The sequence below is a fragment of the Mirounga leonina genome, unplaced genomic scaffold, assembly GCF_011800145.1.
Source record: "Mirounga leonina isolate KUSES-001 unplaced genomic scaffold, KU_Mleo_1.0 Mir_166, whole genome shotgun sequence".
Lineage (NCBI taxonomy): Eukaryota > Metazoa > Chordata > Mammalia > Carnivora > Phocidae > Mirounga > Mirounga leonina.
Genome location: NW_023270418.1, coordinates 38124764 through 38150068, shown reverse-complemented (window position 1 = coordinate 38150068; position 25305 = coordinate 38124764). Strand labels below are relative to the sequence as shown.

Here is a 25305-nt window from a genome sequence, read left to right as displayed (position 1 = left end):
ACTCTTAACTAAATGGACTGACTCAACCGAAAGTAATTTACAACTTCAATGGCCATTATGGGGAACTTTCCATCTCCCCAAATTTACTTTTCTCACAACTCAATCGGACAACCATGGCTCTAAAACTGTCAAAACTGAATTGGATGCTTATTTTAATTGGTACCTTGAGGCTTCCAAACATTTTTAGGATTCAAAGGTTGTTCGCCTCTTTGGTTCATTTGTTAATTTAGAAATAGTACTTTGCAAAGAGGCAAACAACTGAAAGAAGTCAACGCAGCTTCTGAGTCTTGCCCTCCCCATCTCCTTTGTCTCCAGACAGGTGGGGCGACCTTGCGCGCAGGCCCGCCTCTGGTGCCATTTCCCTCTTCCCTCAGCACTGTCCCCACTTCCCCTATACCCACCACTCATTCTAACCCTTTCGCTGAGCTTCCCTTTACCTCCAAACCTCTCCCCACCCACCTTCTCCTGAACCTATTAATAGCTACCCCTCTAAAGATAACTCTGCTGGGGGTCCAAATGAACGTCAAATTGCTTATGTTGCCTGGACTAAGGCTGAATTTCGAGCCATAGTGAAAGAGTTTCCTAAAGTGACTGAGGACCCCATAAATTTGCTGAAGAATGTAACACAGTTATTCAAACTTACCCATCTGATTTCTCAGATTTATATCAATTGGTCCCCATGCTTGTTGGTGAGGGTCAGGCCAAACGCTGGATAAAACCAGCCCAATGGGAGCATCCTGAAAGGGGTTTAGAGAAACAGATGCCTGAGTTTTGGCAAGGTGCTAGAACACTCGCTGGAAATCTCCACTGAGTGTTGGAGATGGTCATCAAAAAGATATGACCACCAGTTGACCTGTGACCTGGACCCCAGTGCTTGGAGGCTCCTCGCTCCACTCCCCTGTCCTTGGAATGTGGGTTCCCCTTGCCTCTCCCATCCCAGAGGCTGCTCCAAGGACACAGCCTTGAGATGGTGATGTGGTGTGGTGTTGAGAACACCGGCAGAGTAGATGGGGCTGAGCCCAGTTAACGGCCTCTTTATAAATTTTTAAGATTTGAAGGCAGGTGTGGGGATCCAGCCATCCTGCTGCTGCCCAGGACAAGCCTTGTTATGTCAGTTCCCTTGATGATTAAAATGGACACCTACAAACCTGGAGTGGCCGCCTCTTCGGTCTCTCCCAGCCCTCTGCCACCGGGGGCCGGCTTTAGATCACAGCCAGGAGCTCCCGAGAGGGCTGCAAGCCAACATCAAGCAATTACAGTACCTTTTCCTAAGCCTGCTGATCAAAACAAGATTCAGACTTGCACAGAGAAGCCTGATGAACCAATTCAGGGCTATCACATTCGACTCCACATTGTCTTCAAAGAAAATTCTTCCTTCAGATGCTAAATCCACCATTTAACTCCATTTATTAATGAGCTGAACCATCATCTTATGGGAAACTTTGTCCACTCCAGACTTAGTTAATTTGGCAAACCAGCTCATTGGCATCCTAGATAAGTCACCTAAAAGAAAGACCACTACCACTCTCAATTTTCAACTCCAGCAAATGTAGGCCCCTAAACAACCAGCCCTCACCCCTTGTTTCTGCTGCTATTACAAAGGGCCAGAGCAGGAGCTGGCAATGACCTTTCAGAGGTAACACCAAAGGCACAATCCATGAAAGAAAAATACGTTAGACCTCATTAAAATTAAAAACCCTGCTCTGTGAAAGACACTGTCAAGAAAATGAGAAGACAATATTTGCAAATGAGGAGAAAATATTTACAAAAGATATCTGATAAAGGACTGTTATCCATAATATACAAAAATATTCTTAAAACTCAACAATAAGAAAATGAGCAACCTAGTTAAAAAATGGGCCAAAGACCTGAATAGACAGCTCACCAAAGAAGATGTACAGGTAGCAAATGAGCATTTGAAAATATACTCCACATCATACGTCATCACGGAAATGCACATTAAAACAAAACAATACCATTACACACCTATCAGAACAGCCAAATTCTAGAACACGGACAACACCAAATGCTGCTCTTATTCATCGGTGATGGAAATGCAAAGCAGTGCAGCCACTAAACATTGGAAGGACGAAACATGCTCTTACCGTACAATCCAGCAGTCGCATTCCTTGGTATCTACCAAAGGCGTTGAAAACTCACGTCCACACAAAAACCTGCGTGTGGATGTTTATAGCAGCTTTGTTCATAATTGCCAAAACATGGAAGCAACCAAGGTGACCTTCAGTAGATGAATGGATAACTGTGGTCCACCCAAACAAGGGAATATTATTCAGCACTAAAAAGAAGTGATCTATGAAGCCATGAAAAGACATGGAGGAAACTTAAAGGCATCTGACTAAGTGAAGAAGTCAGTCTGAAAAGGCTGCATATGTATGAATCCTACTCTGAACTTCTAGAAAAGGCAAAACCATGGAGACAGTAAAAGGACCAATGGTTGCCAGGGGTTGTGTGAGGGGGATGACCGGTTAGTGGGTGCAGAGTTTTCCTTTGAGGGGATATAAACGTTCTGGAATCAGATAGAGATAGTGGTTGCACAACACTGTGAATATATTAAATGCCAACGAATTGTACACTTTAAAATGTTTAATTTTACAGTTATGTGAATTTGACCTCATTAAAAAATAAAAGATGGGGTCCTATGCCTCATCAATATTTCAGAGTTTCATCTTTATTTAAGATTTTTCAGTCTATCCTATTCTGCTTGAAGAAACCCATCCTACAGAACTATCCCCAGAAGTACATAGGGGTATGAGCACAAGCGTCATTGATGCATTATTCCTAATAGTAAAAATCACAAACATCAAAAAATATCCCACAGTAGGTGAATGTCTAAATTTAATATTCCAGTTACTAAAAACGGTAAGCAGAGCTGTAGTTACTGACACAAGATATCCATAAAATTTTGTTCTGTAACAAAGCAGTCTGTAGAATATTAAACTTAATAATCCTATACTGGGGCGCCTAGGTGGCTCAGTCGGTTAAGTGTCCAACTCTTGGTTTCAAGCTCAGGTCACGATCTCAGGGTCATGGGATCGAGCCCTACATCGGGCTCTGCACTCAGAGTCTGCTTGAGATTCTCTCTCCCTCTCCCTCTGCACCCCCCCCCCCACTCATGCTCTCTCTTTCTCTCTCTCAAATAAATTTTAAAAAGTTTTAATTACCCTATTCCAAAAAAAACTGTCACTCTGTGTGGTGTAGGTACACAGATATGGGCATGTATGTTTAGATATGCCTGTTTTTTTAAGCCTTGGAACATTATACACCAAACTGTTACAAGTGGGCTATAGGAACTGGTTGAAGGGAGATACATTTTTCCCTACATATTTCTTAATATTTTACAAGTGTGTATTACTTTTCCAATTTAAAAATAAAAACGTTTCATACCATTACTGTTGTTGTCCTTCTAATACGATGCTTATAAAATGCCACTTTTCCAGATCACTCCCACTGCAAAGTGCAGAAGAGAGAGAAGTGCAGACAACTCACCCAAATGTCCTTCCCTGGAAAGGGCCTTCGGCAGACAGTGCACGTGGCAGAGGCAAAGGATCCATGAGCTTCAACCAGCTTTGAGGCAGGGATGCCAGATACTGAAATTCAAACCAAAGCTAAGTGCTGCTGGTTCCCAGAGCATGAGCTCTGAGCTTGGCAGGCCCCCAGAGGGAGTCACAGCCCTCAGTGCAAGCCTGGTGCCCCTGCCTCCACCACCTACAGATAATGTCCCACTGACCAGAATAAGCACAGGGATCAGGGCCCCCAGATGGAGCCAAATCATGGTTAAACAAAGCCTGTCAACAAGTTTGATTAAGTTGAAATAAAACTATATTTGATACCTAGGAAAATATTTTCTATTCTACAGATACCAAGTAAAAGCAAAAAAACTATATAGGGGCGCCTGGGTGGCTCAGTCAGTTGAGCATCTGACTCTTGATTTCGGCTCAGGTCATGATCTCAGGGTCATGGGATCAAGCCCCAAGGCAGTCTCCATGCTCAGCGGAGGGTCTGCTGGAGATTCACTCTCTCCCTCTCCCTCTGCTCCTCCCACCATGGGCACATGTGTGCGTGCTCTCACTCTCTCCCTCTCAAATACATAAATCTTAAAAAAAAAAAAAAAAACTATATAAAGACAGTAAGGTTCAAAAAAAATGTAGAGCCTCCCCCCACCCCACCCCGGCCCCTCTCTGTCTTCTCTGCACTGGGAGCAGTTCTCCAGCCACAGCCCCTCATCCCCGGAAAACGTCCGCCTGTGCAAAGTTCGTCTCCACCCCCTTCCTGGTCAGGAGCACCTGCCAGCTGTTGAGCCGATCACTGTCTACAGCGGTGCTAAAACCACCAGAGACACTGACAGACGAGAGCCTCAGCAGCTTGGCAGCCCCACGTCCCCTGATTTCACTTATTCCTAGCGGCAGCTTCCGAGCCAGCGCCGTTTCAAGGGACATCCACAGAGCAGCCAAGTGCCTTGGGGCTGGGGCTGCCATGGTAGGGATGGCTGGCTCTGGGGCTGGAATTGGGACTGCGTTTGGGAGCCTCATCATTGGTTATGCCAGGAATCCCTCTCTGAGGCAACTGCTCTTCTCCTACGCCATTCTGGGCTTTGACCTCTCAGAGGCCATGGGGCTCTTTTGCTTGATGGTGGCCTTTCTCATCTTCGCCATGTGAAGGAGCCGTCTCCACATCCCATAGGTTTTTCTCCTGTGTCTTGTCTGCCCTGTATGTTCCTTTTCCTCTACCTCCCCAGGCAGCCTGGGGAAAGTGGTTGCCTCAGGGTTTGACAGAGGGAAGACAAATAAATACTGTATTAATAAGAAAAAAAAAAAAAACCGTAGAAAAACAAACACAGGTAACTGATTTATGACAGTTACCTGTTCCCACTGTCAGCTTCTGAGCTATGGATGGGCAGACAGCCCACAGCTGCAAGTGGCTTCCACTGTTCCCGTTATTGTCATAAATCTCCATATGCTAAAGCCCACGGCCAGATACTCCCACCTTCCCACAAGGCCTGTCCTGCTGCACCTCCAGAAGAGATCATCCCCATGGGGCATCCACTGCTGCCTAAGTGGTTCCAAACTGCAGAGTCCTTCCAGCAAGGAATCATTTTCCTGGAGTCCAAGTGACTCCTTTTTACAAACCACAAGACGTCTGCAGCCTGGCTGAGCTGCGGCTGGCTCACTAAGAGCCAGCACTATCAGCACCTATCAGCGTCGCTGCCCGTGAGAGGAAGGCTCAGCAGATGCCTCGCTAAGATGCACAGTCAGCAGTCAGTACCATCTGTGCATCACTGGTTGTGGCCACTATCGGGACAGCCAGGAGATGATTATACAGAGAGTTTGAAATACTAAGGTATGAATAGTGATCTCTTTGTGTGACAATGACATCGTAGTTATGTTTTAAAAGTCTTTATCTTCTAGAGACACTTACAGATTGTTTATAGGTTAGGCTTATGATGTCATGGATTTGCTTCCAAATAACTGGGGGTGAGAGAGAAGGTGGGGGGTAGGAAGACAGATAAAGCAAGGACTGGCTATGATGAGGGCATGAGGGTTCATTACTTCCTCTCTTTATTTTTATGCACTCAAAAAATTTCATAATAAATTTCTTAAAAAAGAAATCATCATATCAGATTAGCAAAACTAGAAGCTCCCAATGTCAACTTTAGTTCTATCCAAAACTCACAGTCCACCAATGAGATCCCAACGGTGACTCTTAAACACACAGTGGACTTTCTGTCAGGGACAAAGGCATAAGGAGTTGGCTTGAAATCAGAGGACAGGGTGAGCACTGCCTGGAAGCAGGCACCCAAAGCCTTCCCTGCAGAAGAAGAGGTGGCGACAGGAGGACGGCTCACCTCTCTCGAGCCCATCGATGTTCTGTGTGTAGAGCCGCAGAAGCAGCCCCTTGTCGTGAAGCAGTCGCAGGAAGTAGTGTATGACGTTGGGCCTGTAGCTCCTGAGGTACAGCTCCTTGGCCAAAGTGAAAAAGGGCTTGGGGTTGTGAGAGAAGAAAGTGAGCTCAAAAATGGCCTCAGGGTAGGGGAGGTCGTACTGCTGCAGGTTGCTGTAGAGGCCACTCCTGGGAGACCTGCAAAAAGGAGCAAGAGGCTCTGAGCCCTGAGGAAGAGGGCAGGACCGTGAGGCAGACCAGGGTGCCAAGGGAGGAGCTGGGCGCTGCAGGGCACCTGAAGTCCGGAATGCCGCTGGGCGTGCTGATGCCGGCCCCCACCATGACCACCACCCTCTGGCAGGCTCTGGCTTGGATCAGCTCCGCTATATCCTGCAGAAAAAGCTTCTCCTTCTTACTGTTGCCTCCTCTTCCAAAGATGCTTGAGGCACTAGCAGAAAAAGATATGGGTCTTCTTCCACCTGTAATGCTGACAGAAAAGGAGAGTGGCCAGGTGACCAGGGACAGTTAAGCTTCTGCTAGCACTTGACCACCCCCACCACTTAGAATGATCATACACTTCCCTCCTGTCCCCCCAAATGACCACCCTTCTCATCATGGATGACTATTGGGCTACAAGAGAAAGAAGTCTTAACTCAGAAATCAAAACTTATTTGGGAGCAAAAAGTTCAGGTCAGTTGGAACTGTGCAAACAAGGGATGTAACATCTCTTAATTCCTGTTACCCAGTGCTAAGAGAACAGGGTCCACACCAAAGGTGTGGGGGCTTTGTGGGGGCTCTGGGTGTGCTCTCTGCAGAGACATACACTGTAGCATACTTGGGATGTGACAAACAGGCAGTGACATTTAAAGAAAGCCAGATGTTTCAGACTTCACACCAAATACTATCAGGAGAAAAAGTGGGTTCTAGAGACCATTCCAGAAAGAAACACGCATGCCCTGAGATTCACACTGCTGCAGAAACTTGATCTTCAATGTTCACAGCCGCTCATACTATGCAGCAGCCAAAGGAATCCCACAACCAAGACAAGGCAGTGGGTAGACTCAGCTCAGGCTCTCTCTGTGAAGCACTGGAAGGCTTCTCAAGTCACCCCCAGAAGCCAGGAGCCGAGACATTCACAAGGCTAAGTGTTAGGGATATGAGATGGTCTTCCACAGGAAAAAAAAAAGCAAATCACAATGTACAAGTCACAAGCTTCAGCAGGACCTCGGGACTTAGAAAATGACTCAACACCCAGGAAAGCAACAGGAAGAAACAAAAGCCGTATGAATAATACAAAGCCTGTAGCACTAACTGAACACCCCACTGAAGTAGTCTGCAGCTGTGGGAGGCATGCAGCGCTACAGCTTCACCTCACATGAGCCTGGAAAGGTTTCCTGGGTTTACTGATCTGCTGTTAGGGCCCCTGTGTGGCATCTAACCAAGCTGCGTGACTTCTCATCTCTTGATATCATGCTGACAACTCACCCAGAGTTCAGGACTGCCAGCTCCACTGCACAGGGCGCCTTTTTCACACCCCAAAGACTGGTGGCCACCATGTCCGTTCTTCCAGGAGAAGGCCCTTGATGACCCTCCCCCAGGACATCTGTGACTTCAGTATAGAGACTCCTCCACCCTGATGGGAAAAGAGATTCAACAAATGAAACTGACAACCCTCCTCAAATGAGTGATGAATCTAAAATGAATACAGACATAAAAACAGGAAACTGAGAGCATTTCTTTTACTCATTCATGATTCAGGCAAGAAGTAAACACCCTAAAAGCACATCGTCATACACATCAAAACAATTCAGGAGTATGCATCTTCTAGAAGTATGGCCCTAACTCATTCTCCTGTTTGCTCTTTGTCTTTTGTGTTCTTTTGCTCCTTACAAAACCAACACTGCAAACTCTCTGCACAGACCCACCCACTGGACACACTGTCAGTGAGGTTTCCCCTGAAGCTCTCTGCTCCCCATCCTAGCACAGCATATCCCATCCCAGTGACAATTTCAACCCCTACCCTGCCCTCTTATATATCCCCCCTTTCAGCCAAGCAAAAGGATTCCCTAGCTCTTGTATGTCCGAAACCCAGCGTCCTCTGCCTGAAAAGACCTTTCTCCACCTCAGCATGTCCAAATCTCCCATAGTCAAGGCCAGGACCAAATTCCACCTCCTTCGTGAAGCCACTGCTGAACCCCAGCGAGCAACCACTTTGCCCTCGTTTGATTCCCTGCTCCTTTTAGGCAGGCTGACACCCCCTCCCTTCCTGCAGTGACCCTGCACACCACCTTGCACACTCCACCCTCAGGTCAGGGACTTCCTTGCTGCTCACGGTCCACTTGCTTCTGTGTTGTTGCCTCTCCCACCACACAGAGTCATCTTGGTTTTCAAAAGAACAGATTTCTGAAGGGTATGTACAAGAGAAAGAGGAACATGACAAAGAAAGGTGTACGTGCACGGTCGAGGGCGCCCAAAGGAGAGTCAGAGCCCTAGCTCACTGCCAGTCTCATCAAGTCACTCAAACACCCTGAGCCTCAGCTGCCAATGCCAAGAGCAAGAAATGATTCTTACAGTCTTGCTCAAGAAGACCTACAACTGTAGATCTTTCCCAGCAGAAAGTACAGGAAATACAGCAGGGAAAACAGTGCTTCTCCCTCATCCCCACACTCCTGCAGAGATGCCCACAGATCCTGAAGGAAATTCTGCCGCATCAGAGACTTGTGTAAAAAGCACCTGTCAAGCAGTTCTTCTGAGTGCAAGCTGTTAAGTCTCCAAAAGAAATTTTCTAGTGAAAACTGGCCGGATGGTCAGGAAGAGAAGAAGATGCTCTGGCTGCAGCCACAGCTGTTAAATGCCCAAGTCACTCCGCATCTAGAACAACTCTTCCCCTACAGTCTTCACCCAAACATTTACTGAACTCCTCCTACATGCAAGTTATTATGAGAAACACAAAAGGAATTAAAGGGAAGTTGTGATATTATGATATGTTTTTTGGTCTTCATCCACAGACCCCTGGAATTTCTAAGAGCAAAGGGCACATCTTTTGTTACCACGGTTGGTCTCTTGTCCTCAGTTCCTGAACTCCCCTCAGAGCCATGAAGGTGAAGCAGGTGTCTTGTTCTGCTTAACCAGCCCCTCTCCACCACAGCTGGGTTTATGTTCATGAGGGGACTTTGGAAAGGCCCCAAGGATGGGGGCTGGGTGCCAGGGGGACCAACTGTGATTAGAGGGTTGGAGCTTCCATAAAAACTCAAAAGAAGGGGGGGGGGGGGTCAGAGGGCTTCCAGGTTGGTGAACCACATGCCAGGGCCCTGGGCCCCAAACTCCATGAGGCAGAAGGGACCAGGGACCCTCGCAGACCTCACCCTATGTATCTCCACTTCTGGCCATTCATTCATTTCCTTTAACATCCTTCGTGATACACCCGTAATGTACTAAGTCAACCAGTCTCCAAGTTCTGTGAGCTGCTCTAGCAAATGAATGGAACCAGAGGAGGGGATCGTGGGGACCTCCGATTAGTAGCTGGTCTGTCAGAAGCACAGGAGACAACCTGGATTGGTGTCTGAACTGGGGGTTGTCTTGTGGAACTGAGTCCTTCACCTGTGGTGCTCTCTTCAGGCAGGTAGAGTCAGAATTGAGTTCATTTGCTGGGACACCTGGTCACTGCAATAAAGGTTTCTGGAATGAAGGAAAGATCCCTTGGATCTATTAAACTCTTCACCAATACTTTTAGTACCTGTGTAAGATGGCCTCAAGTAGATGTACCATTACTTAAGTATTAATCCATTATTGGACATTTAAGTTACGTTTCTTTTTATTTTTTTTTTAAGATTTTATTTATTTATTTGACAAGAGAGCACAAGTAGGCAGAGCGGCAGGCAGAGGGAGAAGCAGGCTCCCCACTGAGCAGGGAGCCCGACCTGGGCCTCGACCCCAGGACCCTGGGATCATGACCCGAGCCGAAGGCAGCCGTTCAACCGACTGAGCCACCCAGGCGCCCCTTAAGTTACGTTTCTTAACAACTATGGGTCTTAAGATATTCCCATATGTATGTTCAATTCCTAAGCAATGAAACGGAATAAAGGACACCTCACTAACACGCAGTGGAGGTCAGCAGGGCGAGCTCTCCCGCCCACCACTCCCTCCTCGCAGCCCTCTGCATTCCCAGCGGGAAGAACCCTGCGCTTCACGGCGCCGCGGAGGAAGGAGAGGTTCCTCCCATTCGGACAGCCCAGCCAATAAGAGCAGAGCCCAGCCAATGAGAGCACAACTCAGCCAATAAGAGCTAGTCACAGCCCAGCCAATGAGAGCACAGCCCAGCCAATGAGAGCAGATCCCAGCCAATGAGAGATGGTCGGAGCCCAGCAAATGAGAGCACAGCTCAGCCAACGAGATGCCACTATACTTCCAGTTCCCAGTTTATTCCTAAGGGGTTTTTGCATATTACAGCCTTCCCAAGAGCATTTCTGGGGCGCCTGGGTGGCTCAGTCGGTTAAGCGACTGCCTTCCGCTCAGGTCATGATCCCAGGGTCCTGGGATCGAGCCCCACATCGGGCTCGCTGCTCAGCGGGGAGCCTGCTTCTCCCTCTCCCTCTGCCTGCCGCTCCCCCGATTGTGCTCTCTCTCTGACAAATAAAATCTTTAAAAAATAAAATAAAAATGAAAGAGCATTTCTGTCCTCTGTTTCTGGAACTTGCCTATGGTTTTGCCATAGCTTTCTTGTCTTGGATTGCAGTTCTCTGCTATTCCTGAATACACCCATTTTGCTGGCAAAATAAGTTTTATTTTTAAGGTTAACAGCAAAGATCCCAAAATGTACACGTACTGCATAGAAGGGTATGAACATATGCTAGTAGAAGTATTAATTGCACAAACTTTATCGGGGACAATAAAAACGCGTATACCTTTAGACCCAGGAGTCCCACTACGAGGAGTTTATCCAAAAAGTGAGTACAAACAATATACCTCAGCATTATTTGTAATAACTAAAGATTACAAACTATTTCAATAAGTGAATGATTGAATACATTATGAAACATCAATAGAATGGAATCCTACAGATCCCACCCCCAAACTGAGAGTTGGGCAGGGGGCGGGGGGGGGCATCCTCAGTTCCCCGCAGAGACAGACAATGGGAGGAGTCTGAATGATCTACAACCAAGAAGCTCAGACTCCATCTTGACCTCCCCCTGCGGGGACAGGAGCAGCAGGTCCCTCCTCCCTGACTCTAAGCCCTTTCCTGTAAGGTGAGGCAGGGCCTGGGGAGCTCTTCGTTGCGGTAGATGTGGTGGTTCGAATAAAAACAGTCATGCAAAGAAAAAGAAAAAAAAAGGAATTACAGATCAGTATAAAAGACTAAGAAATCATTTATGTTTTGAGATGGAAGTAAGTCCAAGACGTATTGTTAAGTAAAAAAAGCTAACTAAACAGTGTCAACAATGAACATACAAGTGTTGCTTGTACTCATCCAAAATATCCCTAAGAAACAAGAAACTGCTGCCATGGTGGCCTCTGGAATATCCTCTGAGCTGCGTGAACAGGGACTCAACATTTTCAGGTTCTCCAGTGTCCCACCGACCACGCAAGGAAAAAACCTGACCCCTGCGCGCGACTGAACTGAATCCGGCCTGCTTTCCAACCCCGGCAAGGCGCGGGCACCGAAGCGCTCGTCTCCGCCCCGGGCGCCGCCTGCCCCGACTCCCCCCCGCGGCTGCCAGCCCGCCCTGCCGAACCAAGAGGCCCACTCACCTGCCGGGCCCCAGGGCCTGAAGGCGGCAAGAGCAGGCCGAGCCCACCGAGCCATGTCCCAGCTCCTCTGCCGCCCGCTCGTGACCTTGTCCCCAAAGGCCAGGAGTCCGCCGCTGCGCGCGCCGCGCCCCGCGAGCCCAGGTTGGGGTGGACGCCAGGTGGGGGCGGCTTTCTAGCCCCTTGGGGTGCCGCCTCTCGCCCTGAAGACCAAACCAGTAGCCTGCATTTCTCTACCCTGCTTTCCCCCCTTTTTCAAGAGAGACGGTGATGCGAACACTTTGCGAGCACCCACTACGGCCAGTCATCACATTGTCACTCAGTCCTCGCGAGACACTATTAAGAAGCTACTATTACCATGGGCCCCGCTTGAGAAGAGAACCTGCAGCTCACAAAGGCCGAGGCCACAAAGCCAGTCGATGACCGGGCCGACTCCAGGCCCTCGCACTGTCGAATGGCAGGGCCGACTGCGCGGGAAATCGGGTGCAAACCCGGGACAGCGTTTCTTCCGAGGCACGGGCGCGGTTACCCTGACAACCAGCGGGCGCGCCGGCCGCCGGGCGCTCCCGGCCTGCCTCGCGCGACGCGGCGCCGGAAGTGAGTGAGCGTTTCCGGCGGCCATCCCCGCGCGCTGACACCTCCACACTGCCGCTGTCGCAGGGCCTTCTTGCCGTCATGAAGGACGTTCCTGGCTTCTTACAGCAGAGCCAGAGCTCCGGGCCCGGCCAGGCCGCCGTGTGGCACCGCCTGGAGGAGCTCTACACGAAGAAGTGAGCGCCCAGCCGAGGGCCCGCGGGCCCCAGGGCGGGGAGAGCGAGGCAGAGGGGGCGACGGGGGGAGGGGCGGGACTGTGACGGACCGAGGGTGCTCCGCCCCGCGGGCGGAGAGCGGGAGCAGGCGAGGCCGGGGGTGCGCCGAGAAGGGAGGGCGTGACAGCCCACGGGGACTGAGGCGCAGAGCCACAGGCAGAGTGGGGCGCCTGGGGTTAACTGCCATCCTGACCGAGGGGCTGTGACTGAGGTTCTGAATTCCCCTCCGCCCGGTATTTCGAAGAGGGTTCGGGGCGTTAAAGGATGTTCGCTCTTGATTCCGGTCAAACAGGCAAGCGCCCTTTCTGAGGTCCGGCTGCCAGGCCCTTTTGAATAGCAGATTCTGGTGTCTTAGCCTTGGTGTCGTGGGGCTGTGTCTGCGCCACCCTGCTCAGCGGTCTGGAGCGGATACAGCAGAACCGAGTGCAGTTCTCTTTTCCCCCCGTTGATTGTCTGTGGCTAAGCACCGACCTCTTTTTAAATGAAAACAGTAAGTTGCCAGCATTGTTCCATGGGAAAGTCCACCTCTAGTAATAACTTCCCTGGTAACAGCCCTAGCGTTCAGCATTGTGCCTTTTACACAGAAAATAAATACATTTTTGGATGACGTTCAGCAGCCTTCTGCTATTAGCGTTTTTATTTGCATTCTTAAAAATTAGACTTTGGTTTCAAATGTACTGTCATTTTTCTAGAGGGTTTATTCTTTTGCCCCTTTAATCCTTCATTTGTCCCATATACAGTGGAGGAAACAAGCTCACTTTAAGCTCCTTCCCTGAGATAATCAGCTAATAAGTAGAAGAGCCAGGATTTCAACTTAGATATGGGTGATTCCAAATTCTTGGTTTCAGCCAGACCTCACCGTAACTCTTGAGGGACTCTAAAAAGACGTCCTCCAGGGTGGCCTACCGTTGACTAGCAGAGCCAGGAAAAGAGCTCAGGTTTATTGGCGTCCGCTTTAGCTTTCTTCCCGTTACACAGCAGGAACTGGCTACTGTTTGTTATTTGATAGGACCACCAAGGCTGGCGGTGTCTGTGACTGGATATCAGTCTATAGGTCTTAAGGGCCTTATGTTTTTCAGGTTGTGGCATCAGCTGACACTCCAGGTGCTTGATTTTGTGCAGGACCCATGCTTTGCCCAAGGAGATGGCCTCATTAAGGTAAATGATTTGCCATGCTAGGTCAGATTATATAAATATGAATAACTTTTAAAATTAATAGGTGGGCTTTTTAGTAATACACTATACCTACTCAGCAGTCAGTATGTCAGGTACTGTTCTAAGGGTTTTGTATATTTACTCATTTACTCTTTACAGCAACATTGGGAGATAAGCACTACTGTTATCCTATTCATTTGATGTAGAAGTTAACACCAAGAGATTGAGTAACTTGCCGTGGATCACAGCTGATAGGTGGTAGAAGAAGCTTCAAATACAGTCCGGATTCTTCTGAAATCCCTGCCTAAAATCCTGTCTTATAGCATAGGAGGCCCTGTATCTTATTGTTCATAGACTTTTTTTTCCAGTACTGTACTTTTGGAAACTGTTGTTCAAAATTGAAAGTGCAAAATCAGTGGGGGTGGGGGTAGGATATAGTGGAAGATAACCATAGGAATCTTATAGATAACCGTCATCACCACTCTTTCTTCACTCCCACTGATTCTGCTTACTTGCCCAAATGCTTTCTCTTGGGTAGCGTGGAAGATAGGGCCTCTTTTGTGCTTCACATGGAGGTGGGGAGGTTTGGAGGGAGAAATCCTCTGTGGTAGAGCACTTTTAGAATTTTTGTTAACAGGGGGAAAAAGAACATTCTCTGCCCCAGCCTTCCCTACACTCCCTGGCAAACCCCCACCAATTTGTTCACTGGTAGCTTCCTTTTTAAAATCTTTCTTGACATCTTTGATGCCTTTCTCTTTCAAATTCTGAATGAATCGGAGATATATACCTGCATTGGAACCAAAAACTAGTTCTTGATAGCTTGAGTTATTTGCCCTGGATACGTTACTTTATATGTGCTCACAGTGAAGCTTATCACCTTATTACCCCACCACCTGGGACCCTAAGATTTTCTTGTGTTTTATACCCACCAGTTTGACATTTCACTACTTCAAAGGAACTTGTATTCATCTGTACACCTAAAGATTTTGCTGGGCATTCTGTCTTCTGGATTATGTGGAAAAATGATAAATTAGAGCTATCTTCGTATTTGTTCCCTAAGGTTCTATATCATAGCGATGAATAATTCATGCTTATTCATCTCTATCCTTTGCTCTCTTGTCTTTAAATCACTTTCTACACAGAGCAAAATATTACCTCAACCCCATGTAACGTAACACTTAGGTCAGCAGACTGGCGTTTACTGTTTCAGTGGGCAAGCAAACCTTTAAAAATTGTTGGGACTCAGCCCACAAAACTTTCAGATACATAGTGTTCATGAATCTGCAGTGACCAGTAGTAATTTTGAGTTTCTTTTTTCTTTGGAGGGGTTTTTACATAAATTGTAATGGATATCAGAAAAGTTAGAATACCCTCTTAATGAAGAAGATATCTTTGAAATAGTCCTTTGTAATGAAAAAGCCATTTTATTTAGATTGCTCTCTGCTAGGTGCCAGATTTATCTTTCTTAAAGATTTTATTTATGTATTTGACAGAGAGAGAGGGAGCACAAGCAGGAGGAGTGGCAGGCAGAGGGAGAAGCAGACTCCCCACTGAGCAGGGAGTCCGATGCAGGGTTCAATCCTAGGACCCTGGGATCGGGACCTCAGCCAAAGGCAGACGCCTAACCGACTGAGCCACCCAGGCGCCCCATGCTGGATGCCAGATTTAAATAACTAACTGGCTGCTGTACCCTCCCCCCAGTTTTACTGAGAAATAATTGACGTATAATACTGTATTAGTTTAAGGTGTACAATGTAATGATTTGGTATATGCATACGTGCAAATTGATCACAGTAAGTCTAGTTAACATCCATCTCACGGTTATGCTTTTTTTTCTTCTCGTGATGACAACTTTTATGATCTACTCTCTTAGTAACTTTCAAATATACAGCACAGTATTGTTAACTATAATCACTGTGCTGTACATTCTGTTTCCAGGACTTAATTATCTTATGACTGGACATTTGTACCTTTCGACCACCTTCAGCCATTTCTTGCACCCCTCACCCCCTGCCTCTGGCAACCACCAATCTGTTCTCTGTTATCTGTGACTTCAGTTTTTTTAGGTTTCACGTAGAAGTGAGTCATACAGTATTTGTCTTTCTTTGTCTAACTTATTTCACTAAGCAAAACGCCCTCCGGTTTCATCCGTGTTGTCACAAATGGCAGGATTTCCTTCTTTTTTTTTTTTTTTTTTTTTTTAAGATTTTTAAAATTTACTTGACAGAGAGAGAGACAGTGAGAGAAGGAACACAAGCAGGGGGAGTGGGAAAGGGAGAAGCAGGCTTCCCACTGAACAGGAAGCCCGATGCAGGGCTCGATCCCAGGACCCTGGGATCATGACCTGAGCCGAAGGCAGACGCTTAACCGACTGAGCCACCCAGGCACCCCAGGATTTCCTTCTTTTTATGGCTGAATAATATCCTACACTCTGTGTGCATATGCACCACATTTTCTTTCACAGGGACATTTCCATCTTTCTGTCTTCACATCCCAGAGGAATCGCAGACTCTCCTTATCCAAGTTGACCCCATCTTGATGCTCCCTCTCCCCACTTTGCCCAGTTACCCAGCGATAAGCTCATCTGGATGCTCACTCTCCCCACTTTGCCCAGTTACCGGTGCTAAGCTCAGAGGTCATTGTCAGTTCCCCTTTCCTTTCCTGTGACCAGCGAACCTCTCAGACCCTTTGTCTACCCTCACTCTCCTGTCTTGACTAGTAGCCTCAGCTGGTCTCTGTCCCTCCCTCTGTTCCCTCTCTGTCCTTCCTGCCCCCAGTCATGCTTATAAAGTAGAAGTGTGACCATGTGTTTCCACTGGCACTGGTTTGCCTTCAGGACAAGGTCAAGCGCCAGTGCCGCCCACTGTCTGTGTCCTTCAGAAATGCTCCTAAAACACAGTGCAATGTGTCTTCAGTGCTTTTGCACATGTTTGTTCCTGTCTGGAATGTTCTCCCAACTCCATACCTCCTCTCGCATACCAAATTTGTCCAGCTCTCTTACGTTCTTCCTTACTTAAAACTCAATTATCACCATTTCTGGAATAATCTTTTATGGAACCTCTCCTTTTGGCTGATCCAGCCATGTGTTTTTTTTCTTCGCTGTAAACTCACAGTATTGTCACTTACTTGTTTACAAGTCTGCCCTGCTAGGCCAGGAACCCTTGAAAGCCCAACTTTTATTTTATACATTCTGTGTCTAGTACCTAGCAAAGAGCCTGCGTACGTACTGAAGTGTTTGCTGAATGGCTAATAAATTTGGTAGTGTAGGCTGCAACCCTCTAAAATCTGAAGGTTAGTGAATCTTTCAAACTGATAGTCTGTTTTCCCTAAAATACTTTGGAGAAAATATAGGAATTGGTCTCTAGGAGATTCGTATAGGTCAGGGATCTAATTCCCAGGAAGAAAACCATAGCTTTCTTCAGTAATCCATTGGTGATTAATAAACCCAAATATGGGTCTTGTGTCATTCCGCCAATATTTCTGCAGTGCCTGCTATGTGGTGGGCATTGCGGTCACGTTTAATTTTGCAGATTGAAAGACATCCTGTAATTACTCTACGTGTTTTGGTTCCACAGCTTTATGAAAACTTCATCAGTGAATTTGAACACAGGTAAAACACCTTTGTCAGTTTTTTACTTTGAACATGAAAACATAGATGCTTAATGACACTCAAAGACCGGTGTTTTTTATTTCAGGGTGAATCCTTTGTCCCTGGTAGAAATCATTCTTCATGTAGTTAGACAGATGACTGGTGAGTCTCATTTTGTGTCATAAAGGAGCAGATCCAAATGGTAATTAAAGTGATTTTGAAATATAAGTTAATTGAACTTTTACATTTTGATAGAAAATGCCAGATTCTAAGTTACGTTTTTATTATATTTTATGATCTAAACATAAAGATTATCCTACCTGTATTGTGATTGGTAGGAACCAATCTCTAAAGATACTCTGTTGGTGGTTCTTCTGACATTGTTCTTCTGCCGTTTCTAGATCCTAATGTGGCTCTTACTTTTCTGGAAAAGACTCGCGAAAAGGTAAATACGAAGTCTGAGCCAAATCTTTAGAATGTGCGTGACTTATGGTTTTGTGTCTCCACTTGCTGTACACACTTTGTAGAGACCAGCGTGTCTCTTATCCTGTAAGTGAAGCCAGTGTGCAGGTGTTTAGTTCATCTCCTGCCCACACTTCTCAGGTCCCCTTGTTTCTGACATCTGTAGGTGAAAAGTAGTGACGAGGCAGTGATCCTGTGTAAAACTGCGATTGGAGCTCTAAAATTAAACATTGGGGACCTACAGGTCACAAAGGTAAGCGTGCATAGTACAGGTTTGTCTTTGGTTTACAAAGTGGTTTATGGTTATGGGGGGAAAATCCTATTTCTCCAGTTTACCCTTTCAAGTGACTTTTTTTTTTTTTAAGATTTTATTTATTTATTTGAGAGAGAGAGAACACCTGAGAAGGGATAGGGTCAGAGGACGAAGCAGACTCCCCGCCGAGCAGGAAGCCCGATGCGGGACTCGATCCCGGGACTCCAGGATCATGACCTGAGCCGAAGGCAGTCGCTCAACCGACTGAGCCACCCAGGCGCCCTCAAGTGATTTTAAATTATAGAAAAGTTGCAAACATAGCACAAAGAACTCTGATATATCCTCTCTCACACTCCCATTGCTGATATTTCTTTGCCCCATCATTCTGTGTGTATGCGTGCGTGTGTGCGTGCAAGTTTTGGTTTTGGTTTTCAAAACCATTGAGAGTCAGTTGCTGCTATGAGGCCTGTTATCCTTTAATATAAGAGGACTGCCCTGGGCAAGCACAGCACATCTGTCAGCAGGAGGGTTCCAGACAGCCCCAGACTGTCCACATGGGCCCTCACTGACCAGGGTCAGCCCACTCACCATGACAGGTCACAGGCTGCTCCTCCACCCTCTCTGCCTCCTAATCCTTGTTGAAGTTTCCTGTCTCTTTCTTATTTCCATTTCAGTGTAATTTGGGGGACAGATGTGGGTATGGGTGGCAGTAAGACCAACTTATGTGGTCAGTCCACCTTGCTGAACCAGAGACTACCTGTGTTTGTTTTGGGTTTGGGTTTGGGTTTTTTGGTAACCATAATATTTAAGAAAATACTGGGGTAAGTGCTGATGTTCTCATTGCCCTAAAATAACATTTCTTATTTCTTGTTGCTTCCCAGTCTTATCCTGCATGCATACCTAACTACATTTTGCTTTGGAATATTTAAGACATATTGAAAGCCATAAAACACTATAAAGAATTCTGTCATGGGTATCCACGTACCCCACGTGGCTTAGGAATGAGGCAGCACTGCACAGTTGGAGCTGCTGGGCCCTCAGAGCACATTCGTGCACCAGCAGTGCTCCCGTGCGTGTGTTTGGTGTTCCTCGTGCTTGTGTGGTTCCTGATGCTCACTAGATAGGGGTGTGTAAGTCTAAGTGATAATGTAGTATTGTTTTAAGTTACTGGCTCGGTGTGAGGCCTGAGAGTCATCATGTAGGTACCTGTGACCATTCATTCTTAGTGTTATTTGGTATTTTACTGTTACAACTGTTTCATAGCCTATGCATCAGTCTCCTCTTGAAGGGATTCAGGACTTTTTCCTATTACGAACAGTGCTGTTAGTTATCATTGTTTCTGTGCCTGGTTCCTTGTGTATGTGGGCAGAATCTCACCAGCACATGTGCTTGGAGGTGAGGCTACAGGTATAAGGTGTATGCTCTACGCCTTTACCAGATGTGGTCAAACCTTTCTCCAGGATGGCTCACGCTCCCCTAGCACCATACAAACACTTCCAAAGCTCGTGTCTTCAATACTTGGTATTTTCAGACTATTTAATTCTTGCCAGTCTGGTGGAGATGAAATGCCATCTCATTGGGGGTTTATTGACCACTCCATTCATGTCTCCACTTCTGTAAATTGCCTGTTAATATCTTTCCTTTTGCCCATTTTTTTCTGTGTTGCTTTCCTCCTGTTGATTTGTAAGAGTTCTTTATATAGGGGTGCCTGGGTGGCTAAGTCGTTAAGCATCTGCCTTCGGCTGAGGTCATGGTCCCAGGGTCCTGGGATCAAGCCCCACATCGGGCTCCCTGCTTGGTGGGAAGCCTGCTTCTCCCTCTCCCACTCCCCCTGCTTGTCTTCCTGCTCTCACTGTCTCTCTCTCTGTCAGATAAATAAATAAATAAAATCTTTGGGGAAAAAAAAAAGAGTTCTCTATACAGTGTTGGTCATACTCCCTGGTGGGTTACATGTGCAGTAAATGCCTTTGCCCAGTCTGTAGCTTGTTTTTGTCCTTTTGTGTGTGTGTCTTGGATGAACTGAAGTTTTCCATTTTAACATAGTCCTGTCTATCAGTCTTTGTGTCATATATTTCCTTAAAAGTGCTTTAAGTTAAAAAGAAAGGCGATCTTGCTTCCTGCATGTAGGAAACAATTGAAGATGTTGAAGAGATGCTCAACAACCTCCCTGGTGTGACATCAGTTCACAGTCGTTTCTACGACCTCTCCAGTAAATACTATCAAACAGTCGGAAACCACGCGGCCTACTACAAAGATGCCCTGCGGTTTCTGGGCTGTGTCGACATCAAGGATCTGCCAGGTAACATGGAGCCATTAAAGTCCATGTCGAAGGAGCACGCTCTTGAGGCATGGTAGCAGGTCTCAGAAGTTACTCTGGTGTATCCATCCCTCATTGAAAAAAGCCCAGGTGGTAGAGGGTGGGAAGAGCCGTGTAAGCATCAGTTTCTCCCCGGGTCTGCCTTCAGCATTTAGCTCAAGTGAAAATGAGGCCGCGCCCCGTAGTCCTTCGCTGTTCCTTCTCCAGTCTTTCCTGTTCTCTGAATCAGAGGCCTTTGTGAGAAGCACCGCGACGTCAGCGTCTTGGCCCCTGCAGCATGAAGGGCATGGTGAAACCCTGCACCTGAGAATCTTGTGCCGGAAACTGAACAAGACCCAGGGGAATACCTTAGAAAAATCTTCCAAGTATCTGAGGAATGGAAAGAAAAATGAATGATAGTTTTGGGGAAAGTGCAAGGAGGGTGTTTAGAAATATGAACCCGTTTTAGATGTTTCTCACAGTACACTGTTGAAGCTATGGAGACCAGCAACTCCTAAAAATGGTAGTGCAGTTTTAATTCCTGCATCTCAAGAAAAACATACTGGAAAAAGCAAGTAACGCGGTCAGGAGAGTGGGGAAGTGTTGTATGGGAACAGGAAGTAGGTTCACTCTATTCTGAAAAGAGGCTTGATGAGTTGACTTTAAGAGAAATAAGAGGTAATGCTTCCAGGAAGTAGATTAACTACTTAAATAGAAATAGAAAATATAAATATAGTCATGTATTTAGGTAGAAGTAAGTAAACGAATGAATGTGTTTCCCACAAAACCTGTATATGTGGTTCCAGGTATAATTTGAGTTGATCCAGTACTGTAAAAGAGAGGACTAATGGGGCGCCCGGGTGGCTCAGTCGGTTAAGCATCCGACGCTGGGTTTTGGCTCAGGTCATGACCTCAGGGTCAGGGGATCGAGCCCCACGTCGGGCTCCGCGCTGGACATGGGGCCTGCTTGAGATTCTCTCTCCCCCTCTGTCCCTCCCCACCTTCCCTCTCTAAAAAACAAAATACATAAAATAAAAATTGAAAAGATAAAAATTTAAAAAAAAAGAAACGTGTTAAGGCTTTGTGATATAACCATTACAGGGAGTGGTTTCTTCACTTTTGGGGGGATTTTTAAAGGCAGACAGGACTGATTCTCGTAACTGGGGTGTCACTGGAGGTATGTTGTTGCCGCAGTGTCTGAGCAGCAGGAGAGAGCGTTCACGCTGGGACTAGCAGGACTTCTTGGCGAGGGAGTTTTTAACTTTGGAGAACTCGTAAGTGCACCCTGGGCACAGATTTCTGTACAAGGGGGAGACTGATTTTTTTTGCCAGCTAACCATCTCCTCCTCGCAGCTCATGCACCCCGTGCTGGAATCACTGAGGAGCACCGACCGGCAGTGGCTGATTGACACCCTTTATGCCTTTAACAGTGGCAACGTAGAGAGATTCCAGACGCTGAAGACCGCCTGGGGCCAGCAGGTCAGTCATGGGAAGGATGGCTGAGCGCTCCTACAGAGCCCCTGGCTCTCCGTCATGCTGCGTCCGTTCATTGATTTAACAGATGTTTTCTGTGCACCTTCCCTCTACACCCCAGGCACTGGGGAGACAGGAGATAAAGACAGGCCAGTCTTGCTCTCATAGAGCAGGTGGTTAAGTGGCTAGTTACAGTAGTAACTCAGTTACTATGATAGTGCTCAGTGCTACTAACAGAATATGATAGGGGAGTGTCATCTGGGTGACGGGGTCACAGAGGACCCAAAAAGAGTAATGCTCTGTGTCTGCTCTTAGGTGTGAGTAGAATTTAACCAAGTGAAGAATATGAGAAGAGTATATTCAACAGAGGAAATGAAGCTTTTAGCATGTTGCTGAACTGAAATAGGGTCTGTGAGGCCAGAGTGAGTGAGTGATGAGAGCCAGGGAGAGCCTGGGATTCGGGAAGGCAGGACAGTCTGTACAGGAAGGGAGTGGTCAGTGCGGGGCGGCGGAGGGGGATGGTCAGTGTAGAGGGAAAGGGGTCAGCAGGGGAGAGGGCACTGGGCTAGGAGAGGAGCCTCTGGGAGGTGTGAATTAGGGAGAAGAGGTGTTAACACGGACCTGAGCTTTCATAGTAAGTTTATTTTTTAAATGAAATTATTAGAAGCAAATATTACTAAATTGTTCATAGTGATAGGAATTATTGTTTTTGTACTTTTCAAAATAAACTTGTAGAATTCACACATAATGGAGCCGAGTAGATGTAAATGGGCTGTGAAGAGGCAGAAAACGAGACCAGCCAACCCTAACTATAGTCCGTGTGTTGATCTCTGAAAAAAACAAATGTGCCACATGGAAAGAAAGATGGCTAGCTGTAGAAACGTAAGGAAAGAAAGAACATCAGAGGTGCCTTGTCTGCAGTATCTGTCTAAGCGAGAGCCCATTTGGGGGGAGTGGGCTCTTGGTGAAGAGTTTGACCTGTCCCATACCTGTGGCAGAAATGTCCCTGGGGGGACTGCCTGTGTTAGGGTGTGAGTTCCTAAATGTTTGAATCAGGGAACCCATTCTCCCTTCTTGTCTCTGCTCGGCAGTGACCCGTGACCTACCTGCCAGGCGACTGTGCAGGTCATGCAGAAGGGCATGTTCTGGTTCTCACAACAGTGCTGGTTTCATCACAAGTTAATGACTTGCTCTTCCAGTTCAGAACAGCTCCCTGGAACTTAAGGAATGTGTTCCTCGGAGGCCCCACTTAACATGGAGCTGAGCAAGCAGGCAGTGCACTTGGACCTGCTCAGGCACAGGACGGGTCCTTCCTTGCCTTTCTTTGTGCCAAGAGTCTCCTTGAAACGCCTGCACCTGGGTCCTACCCCCTGGTGTCTGCGGCATTAGTAGGCATCTTACCTGGTAAATGCCTTTTGTGGGAGCATAGCCTTTTGGGGAAGCACCAGTTAATGGTGTCCTAAGAAAAGTGAGCCTCCGTGACCCTACAGTGTAAGGTGTTTGGATGTGCCAAGTTTCTTTTCGTTCGATCTGTTGTAGAAAGAATTTCAAAGCCCGGGTTAGGTAACTGATATTTTTCTACTTTTCAGCCTGATTTAGCAGCCAACGAAGCCCAGCTTCTGAGGAAAATTCAGTTGTTGTGCCTCATGGAGGTAAGCAAGCACCCAGGAACCACTCTGATTTCAGACCCTGCAGGTGAGCCCACGGGGTCCTGCAAACTCTCCAAGCCTCCTGTAGGGATATTTTGGCTACACCCCATCTCCACTACCTTCCTTTATCTTCTGCCACCATTGGCTTTTTTAAGTTTGTATTTGAGTCTCATCTTAGATAATGCCTCCTCAGAGAGGTATTCCCTGCCAGTCTGAGCTGAAGTAGCTGCCACCTCATTATATGTGCCATTTGACATGCTCTTCTGTGTTTCCCGACTAGAATTTAAGCTTCTTGAGGAAATGGACCTTACATTTCTGGGCCACCACGCTGTTCCCAGCTCAAGGACAGGCCTGGCACACAGCAGCCTCAAGCACTTGCTCGGGGCATGAATACTGACCATTGCCAACAACTGCTGTGAAGCTCATTTCACCTTAGTATCTGAGCATGAGAAGCTTGTTCCTGATAAGATACATGGCTAATGTTAAGGAAAAGTTTAGTATGTGGGATAGTAATAAGATCTGTATTTTCAGAGCAAGAATTGACAAAAACATCCTTATCAGTTCGTTCTCTGACAATTTTTATTTGGAAAAATAGTTGACAAAAAATTCTTTTTCAGATGACTTTCACACGACCTGCCAATCACAGACAACTCACTTTTGAAGAAATTGCCAAGAGTGCTAAAATCACTGTGAACGAGGTACAGTTGTTGGACTCAGGACGGTCCAGTGGTAAAGCTGCCACCCAGAGGGGTTGGAGCTCCTATAAGCATTGCTCCCCAGACTCCAAACCACAGAAGACACTGTCTCATTCCCCCACACTTTAGGGCCTTCGGGTGACTCACATCAGCCCCTCTTTGAGCAGGTGGAGTTGCTGGTGATGAAGGCGCTCTCGGTGGGTCTGGTGAAAGGCAGCATTGATGAGGTGGATAAACGGGTTCACATGACCTGGGTGCAGCCCCGAGTGTTGGATTTGCAGCAGGTAACACATAGTTCACTTCTGTGGGTGGTTCGGATGGTATCTGTGCTGTCTTAGTTTCGCTTGGATGGATGCCATTTAGGAAGAAAGCAGTATTGACGAGAGATTTCAGAGAATGTATTATTGCTGTGGGGACTAAGGGTTTTTCAAAGAACCTAATTTAGGCCTGGGGTTTGAACCCTGCATTTAAAAGCTTATCATAATTACAGTGCTGGTTGTGCTGATGATGCCTTTTAATCTTAAAATTGGTACTCTGATCAAATATGTTCCTAGTTCTGTGGTTTGAGCTCAGATCCATCTTGTCCATATTTGCTGGAAATTTAATCCTGTGGATTTCCTCTATTCTTACCTGTTTTCTTTCATGCAAGTTTTTTTAAATGTCCTTGCGATAAGAATTGACTGGGATGATCCCCTCTCACACAGCCCACTCCCCCAGCTCTGGTGTCCTTTTTATTAGTGCTGCCCTAAAGAATTAGCTGGAGATGTACGCCTGGGATTCCCAAGTGTCCTAACACCCGTGTGGTCCTGGTTTGCCTCAGATCAAGGGGATGAAGGACCGCCTGGAATTCTGGTGCACCGATGTGAGGAGCATGGAGATGCTGGTGGAGCACCAGGCCCACGATATCCTCACCTAGTGCCCCCCACCTCACCCATTTGTGGCAGCTGAGAAGATCTGCATTTAATTGGGGATGGGGGGTGGGATTCTGTTTGTGGAGTGGGGACTGTTCTTCCTGCTGTGAAAACAGGACTATCACTGATAGGGGGCCTGGCCGCAGAGAGAAGCCTCCTTTGTGGGTTTCTCCCATAGCCCACAGTGGGGAGGGGTCACGGGTCTCCGGTGACGAGGCGGGCAAGAGTGTGCATGTGCCCCGAGGAATGAGAAGGAGTAGCTCTGAAGTGTGTGGGGACACCACTTGGAGGCTCATCTCCATTACATCCACCTGTGAACATCTCTGGTGTCATATGAGAATATTCCTATAATAAACGCCTTTGTTTTGTC

General features: G+C 47.0%; 3 protein-coding genes across 7 annotated transcripts in view; 2 read left to right on the top strand and 1 right to left on the bottom strand.

Moving 5' to 3' along the window:
- SIRT3 (sirtuin 3) overlaps positions 1–12340 on the bottom strand; it is a 21690-nt gene extending 9350 nt beyond the window's left edge. For 3 of the 4 annotated variants that reach the window (XM_035013686.1, XM_035013683.1, XM_035013684.1), the window contains exons 1-5: positions 12001–12340; positions 7384–7531; positions 6194–6385; positions 5864–6096; positions 3508–3608 (exon numbers count right to left, since the gene is read on the bottom strand). In XM_035013686.1, coding sequence (XP_034869577.1) covers positions 3508–3608; positions 5864–6096; positions 6194–6385; positions 7384–7531; positions 12001–12265 — 939 coding nt within the window. In that variant the 5' untranslated portion in view covers positions 12266–12340. Of the gene's footprint in view, positions 1–3507; positions 3609–5863; positions 6097–6193; positions 6386–7383; positions 7532–11646 lie in introns of all 4 variants that reach the window. The other variant, XM_035013685.1, reaches the window with a different exon arrangement.
- LOC118016240 (ATP synthase F(0) complex subunit C2, mitochondrial-like) lies at positions 4065–4677 on the top strand. The gene is made up of 2 exons (XM_035013695.1): positions 4065–4074; positions 4172–4677. The coding sequence occupies exons 1-2, from the start codon at positions 4065–4067 to the stop codon at positions 4675–4677; spliced, it is 516 nt and encodes a 171-aa protein (XP_034869586.1).
- On the top strand, positions 12245–25305 carry PSMD13 (proteasome 26S subunit, non-ATPase 13). 2 transcript variants are annotated; one of them, XM_035013690.1, is made up of 13 exons: positions 12245–12413; positions 13532–13610; positions 17183–17217; positions 17303–17358; positions 17598–17641; positions 17825–17911; positions 20039–20210; positions 21402–21481; positions 21561–21686; positions 23270–23332; positions 23947–24027; positions 24192–24308; positions 24845–25305. In XM_035013690.1, exons 1-13 carry the CDS (start codon positions 12319–12321, stop codon positions 24938–24940), a joined length of 1131 nt encoding a protein of 376 aa, XP_034869581.1. In that variant the 5' UTR covers positions 12245–12318; the 3' UTR covers positions 24941–25305. The 2 variants fall into 2 exon arrangements, with proteins under 2 accessions (XP_034869581.1, XP_034869578.1); XM_035013687.1 differs by having other exon boundaries at positions 24763–25305.